The sequence below is a fragment of the Nicotiana tabacum genome, chromosome 15 (assembly GCF_000715075.1).
Source record: "Nicotiana tabacum cultivar K326 chromosome 15, ASM71507v2, whole genome shotgun sequence".
NCBI lineage: Eukaryota > Viridiplantae > Streptophyta > Magnoliopsida > Solanales > Solanaceae > Nicotiana > Nicotiana tabacum.
The window spans coordinates 111,925,839-111,939,324 of record NC_134094.1 but is presented as its reverse complement, the minus strand read 5'-3'; the positions used below and the strand labels follow the sequence as shown (position 1 = coordinate 111,939,324).

Here is a 13,486-nt window from a genome sequence, read left to right as displayed (position 1 = left end):
GGGGGTTGAAAGCAGAAAAATGCTACGTGGGGCGGGTTTAAAGTTTTGCGGGTTAAGCCTCAACCCGCCCTGCCCCATTGCCACTTCTATAAATAATATTCATTCCTGTGCTCCTTTCTCCTTACATGCATGTCGCTTTGTGATAGGGAAGGGAGATTAAAAGAAGGATGTCAAGACGAATGTTTAGAGTGATGAACATCAAGGGAACTTATACAGTTGCATGCAATTGCAGGCAGAGGAGTTAAGATTGCCTTATACTGATGAAAAGGCAGTCCACTTCCACTCCCCTTGACAAAATAGATGAGCAAAAGCCTAACTACGATATCACTCTTGTTTGCTCCTAATAAGCAATAGGTTAGTAGATTATCCAAATCTGAGCACACGAGTGGATAGAGATGCAAAACATCCTGCAGTTTAACAATTTGAGGAAGCTTTCTCATTGAAAGTTGATAAAGCAATATAACGTTTAAATCAAACTCAAAGGAGAATGATATGCGCTCCTAAAAGAATCTTGATTCCATTCACTTGCTAGGATCAAAGTGCACGTGAAAAAGCAGTCCGATTTAACATAGGCTAAGAACTACGTACGCATACCTAAAAACGAGTAGTTGGGATTAAAAGACCCCGCCATACACGTATACACACATTTCCTCGATCTAACATAGATGACCGTCGCTGCTTAGAGTAACTTATCCAGAACTATGGATACTGCTACCTCTAACTCTTTTACAAACTCTTTCCTAAAGAGAAGGTTAGCAGCACATTAAAAACGCTTTAACCTCTCTGTAAACTCGCTCGGACATATTAGCACAGAATCTACACAAAGTCCACCTTTGGTGTGTGTGCAGTCGATTTGTGTCATGGAGAACTTAACTTTCATGGTTTCTGTAGATCCTGTGACAACAAAGTCTCCTACATGGTGGTATTTCCATTTTCCAGCTTCTTTCAAGTAACACTGGGTTGTGGCTTGCTGCTTGTCTGACGTCGAAAGCTGGAACTGTACTGGTTTTTTATCCCATCCGTGGACATGCTCCGAGTTGCAAATTCGCTTTCCAAATCTCCGTGAGGCACGTCCAACTTGCAGCCTATAGAAAATGCTATAGGACCCTACTGGGAATGGGAAATCAACCTCTCCGTCGACTTCAAACCACCAAATCTGTTGGAGATATGCAACGGACTGAAATCTGCAGGCAAAAAAAGAAGAAATCCTTAAGTATATTTGTATAAAGATTTCGTACTTTAGCTTTTTGTTAGTGTGACAATACAGCAGTAAATTTGAAACATGAAGTATGGCATACTTAAGAGCCAGACCTTTCAACAAATACAGATCATTTTTCACTTCTCTTTTGCTATGGAGGCAAGGCGAAAGAGGTATTCTTGAAAATTTTACAAGTAGTAAGATATATATAAAAGACGTGGACTTTGTACATCTAGTGTATGATATTTGATAATTAAAGCCCCATTTGATGTTCTGAGTGTGTGATCGGAATTCATTTTATCCTCGATTGCAGTCTCCGAGAAACATAATACTACTTGTGGTTTACGGGGAAACAGGGGAGGACTTTTATGGTATTTCAAACCTCTAAGAAACAAAGAACTATGCTTTCATTAAGGTCTGCTTGTGTGTTACAAGCTTCCGCTGTGACGAGGCACGAGCATACTAATGGTAAGGAGAGTTCCCAACTAGGCTTTCATTAAGTAGAAGAAATTGCATAAAGGAATCAATTTATCACTACAATCCATCATTAAGGCTTCACTTTCAAAATTTAAAAGTAAACAGGCAAGATTTATCGATAATATAATTTCCATGCCACAGGAAACAAGGACTCAAGGAGACATGAAAAACAAACTAAACAACTCCAATTCAAACGCTCTACCACAAGCATATCAAACAAGAAATCACAAACTTTACAACATAAATCATGTAAATAGAACCTTTTCATAGGAGGAATTCATCAAAATTGCCCGAATAGTTGGACTTGATCAGACAATCTAAAACCACACACATCAATAAACACACACACACACATACAAGTATACATACTGCTATATCTTGATAACAGAAATAAAACAATTTTAACCCCTCACCTAGATTCATCTGTTTCAATACGACTCCAATATCTCCGATCATCAATGCCCGTTATCGCCAATCCATTTGCAGATATGGATAGACAAACTCGTCCTGTTCCCTTATCTAACCAAACCTTCTGCATACATCCCAATCAATAAATCCATCAGAACTCATCTTTAAAACAAAGTATAAATCTTTACATCATCTGCTCCTATTTCAACATACAGAATATTTAATCAGAAAAGCATATCCCTATGATATTTCCTAAAAACAGACAAACCCATTTCACCTAACTCTCGTTCAATCATTTCCAACATAACTTTTGAACATTCCAATAAAAAAAATTGTATCTTTCAAGAAAAAAAAATATCTTCTCCAAGAATGAACAAAAAAAAGTGGAAATAATCAAACTTTTACAACAAATTAAACCGCATATATGCAAGATAAATTGGGAATTCATATACAAAAAAATTCCTAAATATAAAGATGTAATATAAGAAGGGTAAAGATTGGACCTTTGTGCCACCATCAAAATAATTGGGTCGACAAAGCCTAGCATAAACATCCCTTTTACACAAATTGGTAGGAAAATTTTCATCATCATCAACAAAGACTCTATCAATAAGAGAGCCATAATTCAAAGGCAATTTAGATTCCCATACAAAATCAGCAGAAGAAGCGTCCCTAAAAGCACGATTTAGCATTGAGATTTTACAGATCTCTTGTGGGTCTAAATACACCATAACTGAGGCTACACAACTCTCCGGCAAGTCTCCGAGACCGGAATTCGCCGGCGGCGAGGTGGTGGTGGATACACGTGGCATTAAGAGGAAAGATAAAGATGAACCCATTTGTGAGGCACTTGATTTTGGTACTGTATTATTATTATTATTACAATTACAATTACAATTACAAAGGAAAGAGGTTTATGTATAAAAAGAAAGAGAGCGGTAAGAAGACAATTTATAACAGCTGGATGTATAGTTGGGTATATATATAGAGAGGAATGGACGCGTACGTGGTTAGGTGTACTTTTGGTTTGGTCTTCTCTTTTGTGTGTGTCGGATTCTGCGGGAATAAAAAAAAGAAAAATAATATTCGCATCGTCGGAAAACTGAAAATCAGTAATTTCATTATTTTCATAATATGGAGATGGGACTTTCCGTTTAGTTTCATAAACAACTTGGAATTTAAGAAAAAAGGAAAGAAAGATTCTCAACATATCAAAATATTTTTTGAATTTGTAGTATTAAATATATCATAACATTTTTATAACTAAGAAAAGATATTGTAAAAAAATTAAATTTTAAAAAGTATCTATATACCGATAAGACCGAGTAAGGGTAAGGGTTTTGATGTGTTTGCACGGGATGGAGAAGGTGTTGGATATATTATGATTTCTTAGTTGGACAAATATTAAAGAGGTTGACAAATTGGAGAATGAAATGGATAATTGACCACGAAAAAAAGGGGATAATTCGGATAAAGCATGGCCATTTTCCTTGTTTAGGCCCACGGAAATAGCAGGAAATAACCTTATTTTTTCTTGACAAGTGCATTGAGAGTTTGCATTATAAAATTGAATCAATGGTTTTGCACGCGTTTTTCCCATTTGTTTATTTTGTTTGAATTAGATTGAACGAATTTTCATTCCATATAATTTATCTCTCATTAAATTTCCTTCTTTGAGGATTTCTATTTTGAAGTAAATATTCAAACTTAATACATTGTCCCTAATATAAGAAGCAAGGAAAATACATAAGTGCATCGTAAAATCTTAAAGGACTCATCTGGTATGAGAGAAGGAATAATTACTCCGAGGATTAAATTTATGATAACTTTATTTTATGTTTAGTTGGAATAAAATTGTGGTATAAACTAATTCCGGGATTGTAGTATTATTTTTATTCTTAAGAGAGTTGGATAACAATCCCGAGATATTAATTTCAGGATAACTTGTTTCCCGACGAAACGACCCCTAAGGTATTTACGCCCTTTAACTTTTCGGGCGTCTCCTCCTCCCTTTCCCTTTATTCTTTTTTACAATGTATCAATAGCATGTTTGGTTGTGCTTCTAAAATTAACTTATTTTGAAAATTATTTTTCTCAAAAGTATTTTTCAAAAAAGTACTTTTGATGACAAGCAGTTGATATTTACTAATTAATTTGAAAAATACTTTTGAACAGGAATTAATGTTTGGCTAAACTTTTAAAAAGTATTTCTAAGTATATTTTTTTCAAAAGTACTTTTCAAAAAAATATTTTAAGAGAAAAATTATTTTTTTCTGCTTCTGAAAAACAGTCTTTGTTTCTACTCAAAAGTATTTTTTTTTTTTCTTTTAAAACCTTGGTCAATACCTTAACTTTGGAAAAAAAATTATTTTTGGCCAAAAATTTCACCTCCCAAGGTGCAGGTGAGAAGCAAAAGAAAGCTAAAAACTGACTGAATTGCACATGTATAATTTTAATTGGATATTATTCAATTAAGTACTCTTAATCTTTTTTTATTATGTATCCCTCACACAACAAATTAGGTGAGGTTTTTTGCCAGTCACTATATAATATCAAATAGTCTCATGAAGTGTGGTTTGGTAAATTTAGCAAAATTATTGAGGAGCACTAATATAACATTCAGAGTGAAGCCAGTTATTCTATGTTCTACCCACAATCTGCTTGAGATTGCTTATCGGTTTCTCTAGTATTCGACAAAATTATGACATTTTATTCTCTAATATATTCGCTAATTATAAATTTAAGCATAATCAACTTTTGAAATGTCCAAGGATTAGATTTTGAAAGTAGATGGATTTAACAAATACGGAACCAGGATTTCAAGCTTATGAGTTCGGATTTAATCGTCTTAAGTTATTGAGTTCTAAATTAATAATTTATATATATTCAATGAATTTTTTAAGATAAATACAGGGTTCGAACCAAAACTAGTGAGTTCGACCAAACTCGTTCTCCGCACTCTAGCTCCGCCCTAGTGGATTACCTTGATGCCAATGCAATATGTGCATAAAGTTCAAGATTCATGGCTGTCATCTCTTTACCGAAACAGGATTCTGTTCGGTTGACTTCCTATTCTAATTAATAAATAAATAAAATATGTAATACAAATTCTAGACAAATGAGATACGTTGATTTATTTATTTTTCTCCGCTCTACTATTACATTTTCATTAGGTATGCTAGCAAGAATATTCAAAATTAGTGTTGAATCATTCAATTATACTATAAACCTATATCATTCTCTATTTAGTTTTATTAGAAGACTGGTCCAAATACATGCAAATGATAACAATCATATGCATGTGCTGAGAATAACCATCGGTCCATTTACAAAAAAAATGTCATTACGACTTCTACAATCAATGATGTTGTTTAGTGGCGAAGCCAGAAAATTCAACAAGGGTGTTTAAATCTTTGCCAGTGGGCTATGTAAGAATGTTCAAAGCCTATTTTTAATTAATAACAAATAATATTTTACCTTATACGGAGTATAAATTTCCGACGAAAGATGGTCAGTTGACCACCCTTGGTTGCAGGTAGCTTCGCCCCCGATGTTGTTGCCTCCCTCTGTAGAAATCCACCCTTCCATTTACTCTTTTAACCTTTTGCTCTATTTTCTCTTCTATTTTCCTTTTCAGTATTACCGAGGAATGTTGAGCAGTAACATTTAGTACCGTAGTCAAAAAATTTATAAATGGTATTCTAGGTTTAATATATTTTATAAAAATAATTTTTGACATATATACATAATATAATTTTTCGATAAATAGTGTTCAAGATATATGCGATAGAAACTATTTTATTAATGCTTCTAACCACCAAAATTATAATAATTGATCATATTATTAACAGATCACTTGCTATCGCACATGTCTGAAAAATGACCAATCAGTTTTTATCTCCGTTTTTATATTTAAGTTGGTCGATCAGATCGGACGGTTTGGTGACATATTATAGTTAATAAACATATGTAATGCATTAGATATTTAGATTAATAGTTCATATACGAGATTATATTCCGTAGCCTTTCTGTTTGCCGAATTATTAATTTGTCTGACTTGCTATTATTACCTTTTAAATTTTATATTCACAATATTAGTAATTTTGTGTTCTTTCCTTTTGTGCACTTTCCAATTATTTATTCTTCCATTTTTCTTTTTTATTAGGTCTATGCCAATTTCAATTCAACTAGTGTGAAATCTTGAATAATGCTTGATGGTCCCCTTGAAACCCACTAGCAATAGTTTATTTATAAAGCAAAAAGAGAATATTTTTGTAACGCAATCATCAATCTTACATATAAAATCTATTTGAATATTAGTACTAGTTTAATATACTAAACTGTCCCTTTGACTATCGAGAAAGAGTGGTTTTGTTTAGTTTATTTATTTTTGTTAATTTAAATTCAAAGGTAATATGTGTCAAACCTTTTCTAGGCAGATCAACGTGGGTCTGAGTCAGCATAGCTAGTCAATCAATTTAAAGTGTTTTCGCTAATTTAGACTACATGGCCTAAGTTCACCGCGTGCTTGGAAAATGGATAAAACAAAAGAAATTTAAATTATATATTTAGTGAGGTAAAAGAAAAACGATCTATTATACACGTACAGAAAGTTCCAACGTTTTATAACGTTCGCCTGACTTGATTTTGAGGGAAGTTTTTCAGCTAAAAAATTATAATGTATGTTTACTCGAAAAACGGATAGAATTAAATTTGTATGTAGTTCTACGGATATTTGATATAACTTAACATAAATCGAAAAGATGAATAGAAATATTGAATATTGACCGTAAAGAGTAAAAAAATAAGCAAAGTTGAAAGGAGGACGATTTAAGGATTGAGCCTTGATAAAGCAATCTATGAAACTAAAAGAGGATAATTCTTCAATATGAGAGTGTATGATATCTGAGTTACAGTGTATGCAAAACTTGATCCTTTACGGAATTAATAACCAGCCCCTTTGTAGTGGAGGGATCCTACTTTAGATATAATTAAAAATACATAGTGGGAGACCCATGATAAATCAGTTTTTCCATAATTCTTGCCAAGATTCTCTCTCCTAGTGCGGTTGCAACAGCTCTTATCTATGAGCTTGATATTGTCTCGAGCTCGATATCGACTCGAGTTTTCGATCTTGACTCGAGCTCGATTCTGATTCGGAGCCTTGTATTGATTCGAGGACAGTGTTGGTCGGTCTCTGCCTCGTAAGCTCGGTAACTTCATCATAGTTCGATTTGGATTCGAGCTCGATAATGATATCGAGCTCGACATTGATTGGTCCTTAGGGATCGAAACTTGATGACCTGACTTCGGACCTCAACCTGATCTTCAATCCAATGTATTACCATTTCGACCAGTTCGTACGAAGGACAAATCGATTTTTACCGTATACAGATAGTCCCCTCGTTTCTTGGGAAGGATGTAGCGAGAAACGACATAATTTTTAAACGGTACGATTAGATATATACTGATGTTTGCATCGAGTTCGATCATGACGTACGTGATAGTTGTCCCGTTGGTTCAGTTTACCTAGGCATTTAATGCGTGTCAGACGATGGTCGGCCATTATCGAAATTGAACCGTCATTGCTCTACCTATAAATAACCCTTTATTTCACTTTTAATCACTTTTATATCTCCAAACTCTAAATTTTCTAACTTCTTTCTCACACCTTCTGAATTCATTCGCAAATATGTGATCCTTCTCTGCAAAATCCTTCTTCAAAACACCATATCTTTGTTATCTCCTTCTTTAAATCCAAAAATGATGAAAACGTCAAAAATCGTCCCCCAAAAAGAAAAAACTTCTTCTTCCCAATCTGCCGCCGACCGGTAGATCCACGGCCTGAGGAGTGCGTTCCCGTGGCGTGTGTTCTTACCTCCGATTTTAAGGTCGACAAAGGCTCTTCGATTCCGGGCTGATGTGAGCCAGTATCGAGGTATATGTGTTCGATAACCGGGGGATATCTCGAACAGATAAGAAAAGATTGTAACTGGGGGGACAAAGAAGTGGTAGTCTCGTCTCTCGAAGAGGATATTACTACTCATGTGGAAGGTTTTTTAAGTGTGTACACTTACCCTTTCACGTTAGGCCCCCTCGACCCTATTATCATTAATTTTTGCCGTAAATACCAAATAACCGTAGGCCAAATCCATCATTCTTTTTGGCGGATCGTTATTTTGATTCGTTTCTTTGTGAACAAAATTGAGAGGATATCTTTCACCCTCGACCACCTCATTAGATTGTACTGCCCCCGCCTCTTTCGAGGCGGGTTAATAAAACTACAGCGCCGGGCTACCAAGGTTCTATTCTCCAGCATAGATGAGGACAAGGATCGAGGCTGGATGGGAAGGTTCATTTGAGTGAAGACGTCGGACCTAATACCGACCGAGAATATGCCATTTCCCGAAGAATGGAACATGAAGCGTAAGTGTAACTCGGCTGTTATCTCCTATTGTTTTGCCCCTTCCTTTCTTTTCTTACTGATACCCCCTTTTGTGGTGTAACAGTTCCTTGGATGCCCGGTGAGGTTCCCGACCTCAAGGACTAGGTACGAGCCCTGGCTTCGACTTCTACGTACGCCGAGCGCTCATGGCGTGATTTGTCAAAGGGCCGATGGGAGACCAAAAATCATGGTAATCTCATTTCTCGCATGATTGATAGTTCGAACTCTTTTCCGTACACTCAAATCAATTTTCTTGTGTTTAGGTTTGGGCAAGGATGCGGTTTTGAAACCTCTGTCCGGTGAGGAGGAAACTTCAGCCCCGGTTTCTAAACCGGCGAAGGACAATAAGAGAAAAAGGGCCTCTACTTTCGAAAATCCAAAACCGAAGGCTCGTAAGTCGAGGAAGAATACCATCCCTTTAACCTTAGAATCAATTCGGCATCTGAGGGATGAAGACGAGGAAGAAGAAAAGGACGACGGGTCCGTACTGGTGGCCCGAGTGAAGAAAACCATCGATGCCCCACAGGCAGCTAGATCAATGGTGGTTTACAGGGCTCCGCCTCAAACTGAGGGTATATCGGAAAAAGATTAGGGCAAAGTCCCCGAGCCATTGGGGATCGAGGATATCTCCCATCAAAGTCAACAGATGGTGGATATGTCTAAAGAGGCCGTTCCTGACTCTCTTTGAACCGAAAAGAACGCCCCAAGCGACTCACTTGGGGAAGTAGTAATCGAAGACTCGCCCATTTTTCTTGCTTTTTTCGAAGGGGCGATTCAGGAAGCCCAAGCTTTGGGGGCCCTCGAGATGAACCGATCTAATGAGGGGGAGGATCCCTTCTGCAATTTTTTTACTGGGGTCGAGGACTCTAGTAGCCCTAGTGATGTGTCGGGCCTTTTCTGCAAAGTGCAGCAAGCTCTGAATTGGGTAAGCTCTAACTCTCTTCGTTGATATTACTTTTATGTTTGTTTTTCTTTTCTAACTTCGTTTCTTCTTTCTTTGCAGGCCGTAGCAGTTCATCGAGAAGCATGTTCTCGGTCTCGAACTGAGCTGCGTCGATACGAGGCCGGCCTTCAATGGATCACGGAGGAGAGGAACGCCCTTAAACTCCTCTTAGGGCAAAGGGGGGAGGAAATCAAAGACCTCTGAGCTGAGTTGGCCAAGGCTCACCAAGATCAGACAGATCTGTCCGAGTAGGTAACGATACTATTAAAAGCCTATGGGCTCGATATCGGAACGATGGCTAATATTTCGGTCTCACAGCTGCAACAAAAACTTGAGATGATCGGAAAACTCCGTGAGGAGGTCAATGTGATAAAAGCGGAGTCCTTGAAGTGGAAAGAAGGTATGGACCGCTTTGCTGCAGAGAAAGAGGCTGCTCGAGCCCAATTATCATCGGCCGAAAGCCAACTTCAAAGTATAAAGGAGAAAAGCTCGGTTGAAGCAAGAAGAATAGAGGTGCTCGAGGCTCGGTTGGCCTCTGAACTTGCCAAGGCCGAATATGACGTCGAAAAGGCAAAGGCTGATGCGGATGCATTCGTGGCCGTCTATCGGGCCGATGCTGAAGCTGCTCAGGTACAAGCAAGAGAGGCAGCCGAGACCGCCAACACTCGAGCACATTGGGTTACCGATCTCGGAGGGAGACCTTCGAGGAGATCCATGCTCGAGGTTTCGATCTCACTGAAGAGATAAAAAGGGCTAAAGAGCTCGAAGCCGATGCTGAAGCCTTGGCTTCCGATGATGACGACGATGATGATGATGATGATGATGATGGGAGCAAGAGCGGGTCTGAGAGCGGGGAGGAGCCTGATGGAGAAGAGACCGCCCTCGGAGATAACCAAGAAACTTAGACTTTAGTTTCCATTTCAGACGTTGTAAACAATCTTGTATATATATATATATATATAAATATCTTTTCTTTTCCCGAGTTTCCTCTGTTTTATTTTCTGTCTTGTGAAGATTTTGTTTCATTCATGCCTTATGAAGGTCTTCATAAAGCCTTAGGCAATTTGATCGAATTTGGACCTTGTAGCCTTTATAATCGAGTGAGTATTTGCTCAAACTTGAAATGAGGTAGCCTGTAGGCTTAGTAGTTGGGTGGGTGATTGCTCGAACTCGAAGTAATATAGCCCGTAGGCCTAAAGGTCGAGTGAGTGATTCGAACTCGAAGTAATGTAGCTCGTAGGCTTAATGGTCGAGTGAATGCTTGCTCGAACTCGAAATAAAAGTAGTCTGTAGGCTTAGCAGTCGAGTGAGTGATTCGAACTCGAAGTAATATAGCCCGTAGGCTTAATGGTCGAGTGAGCGCTTGCTCGAACTCGAAATAATAGTAGCCCGTAGGCTTAGTAGTCGAGTGAGTGCTTGCTCGATCTCAAAATAAAAGTAGCCCATGGGCTTAGTAGTCGAGTGAGTGATTCGAACTCGAAGTAATATAGCCCGTAGGCTTAATAGTGAGTGAGTTATTGAACTTGAAGTAATATAGCCCGTAGGCTTAGTAGTCGAGTGAATGCTTGCTCGAACTTGAAATAGAAGTAGCCCGTAGGCTTAGTAGTCGAGTGAGTGATTCAAACTCGAAGTAATGTAGCCCGTAGGCTTAATGGTCGAGTGAGTTCTTGCTCGAACTCGAAATAAAAGTAGCCCGTAGGCTTAGTAGTCGAGTGAGTGATTCGAACACAAAAAAAATGAAGCCTGTAGGCTTAATGGTCGAGTGAGTGCTTGCTCGAACTCGAAATAAAAGTAGCCTGTAGGCTTAGTAGTCGAGTGAGTGATTCGAACTCGAAGTAATATAGCCCGTAGGCTTAGTAGTGAGTGAGTGATTCGAACTCGAAGTAATATAGCTTGTAGACTTAATGGTCGAGTGAGTGTTTGCTCGAACTCAAAATAAAAGTAGCCCGTAGGCTTAGTAGTTGAGTGAGTGATTCGAACTCGAAGCAATGTAGCCCGTAAGCTTAATGTGCGAGTGAGTGCTTGTTCGAACTCGAAATAAGAGTAGACGGTAGGCTTAGTAGTCGAGTGAGTGATTCGAACTCGAAGTAATGTAGCCCGTAGTCTTAATAGTCGAGTGAGTGCTTGCTCGAACTCGAAATAAAAGTAGCCCGTAGGCTTAGTAGTCGAGTGAGTGATTCGAACGCGAAGTAACATAGCCCGTAGGCTTAATGGTCGAGTGAGTGCTTGCTCGAACTCGAAATAGGGTATCCTTTGGGCTTCGTAGATAGTCCCCGAGTAAGAATGGTTTCTCGAACTCGAGTTGGTGTAGCCCTTGGGCTTTGTAGTTGAGTGAGTGTTGCTCGAACTCATTGATTTTCGGTTGGCAGTCCCCGATTTAAGGGGTAGTGGTCGGACCTTAAGTCTGTTTGCATACTAAATCTCGAAATAGAGGAATTTTTTTTGGATATAAGATATCGGTAAAGAAGAAATTTTTCTTTGTAAGTCATTATACATGTGTTCATGTTTTGCGTCAGGGCTCGGGCCAACTACATGAGCATGGTTCGTTTTGACCATTTGGCTCTTACAATTTTTCCTATCGGAACCCTGCTGTTATGAAGTAACTTTCTTGCATCGAACTTGATATATTTGAGGGATAATGCCCCTCCCCAGTATTCGAGGCCGATTGTAAAGAGGCCTCGGATACTGTCAAATTGTTTCTAAGTTAGCACGATCGATGGTTGCCTCATTAAAAACCTTGCCGAAAAACCCATTTGGGATAAAATCGGTCTAAGGGAAAAAGAGTGCAACGCGTGCTTTCAGCCCCAGGGCTTCGTATTGAAGGATCCATCCTTGTTCCTGATCGAACTCCTGCAAGGGTTAGTTTCAAAATATAAACGAATATAGGAAGGTCATACCTTAGCAGTAGTATCGTTTTAGGTGCGACACATTCCAATTGCTTGATAGTTGTTTGTCGTTTATAATACTGAGCTTGTAGGATCCTTTACCGACGTTTTTGAGAACCTGATATGGTCCTTCCCAGTTTGGACCCAGTTTTCCTTCATTTGGATTTCGGGTACTGAGGGTGACTTTCCTTAGCACTAAGTCCATGATTTTAAAATGGCAAAGCTTGGTTCTACGATTATAGTATCTTTTGATCCGCTGCTTTTGGGAGGCCAATTGGACGAGAGCAGCTTCTCGTCTTTCATCCACTAATTCGAGGCTAGTATTCATAGCCTCGTGATTTGACCTTCTGTTGTATATCGAAACCTGGCACTGGATTCCTCGACTTCGACTGGAATCAAGGCTTCGGAGCCATATACTAAGGAGAACGGGGTTGCCCCCGTACTAGACTTTGATGTTGTTCGATATGCCCAAAGAACTTCAGGTAGAATTTCTCTCCATTTTCCCTTAGCGTCGTTCAACCTTTTCTTTAGGTTTTGAATGATAGTCTTGTTTGTCGATTCGTCCTGTCCGTTCCCACTAGGGTGATATGGTGTTGATAATATCCTTTTTTATTTTGTGGTCTTCGAGGAATTTCGTCACTTTGTTGCCGATAAATTATTTACCATTGCCACACACTATTTCGGCGGGTATCCCAAATCGACATACGATATGGTCCCATATGATGTCTATAACCTCTTTCTCCCTTATTTTTTTGAACGCTTGTGCTTCAACCCATTTAGAGAAATAGTTAGTCATAAATAAAATGAACTTAGCTTTATTTGGGGCCGATGGCAGAGGACCGGCGATATCCATTCCCCATTTCATGAATGGCCATGGGGATAGGACTGAGTGAAGTTGCTCTCCGGGCTGATGGATCATCGGTGCAAACCTTTGACATTCGTAACATTTTCGAACAAATTCCTTTGCATCTTTGTTCATATCGATCCAATAATATCCTGCTCTGATTATTTTTTGGACTAATGAATCGGCACCGAAATGATTTCCACAAGTACCCTCGTGAATCTCATGTAGGATGTAGTCAGTGTCTCCTGGACCTAAGCATACTGCCAATGGTCCATCGAATGTCCTT

The 13,486-nt window shown here is 38.6% G+C and overlaps 1 protein-coding gene across 1 annotated transcript; it reads right to left on the bottom strand.

Moving 5' to 3' along the window:
* Positions 1-493: 493 nt before the first annotated feature.
* LOC107826879 (F-box protein PP2-A13) lies at positions 494-3,041 on the bottom strand. Its single transcript, XM_016653916.2, has 3 exons — positions 2,587-3,041; positions 2,089-2,207; positions 494-1,184 (listed from the first exon to the last, which is right to left on the bottom strand). Exons 1-3 carry the CDS (start codon positions 2,920-2,922, stop codon positions 764-766), a joined length of 876 nt encoding a protein of 291 aa, XP_016509402.1. The 5' UTR covers positions 2,923-3,041; the 3' UTR covers positions 494-763.
* Between the last annotated feature and the right edge of the window lie 10,445 nt (positions 3,042-13,486).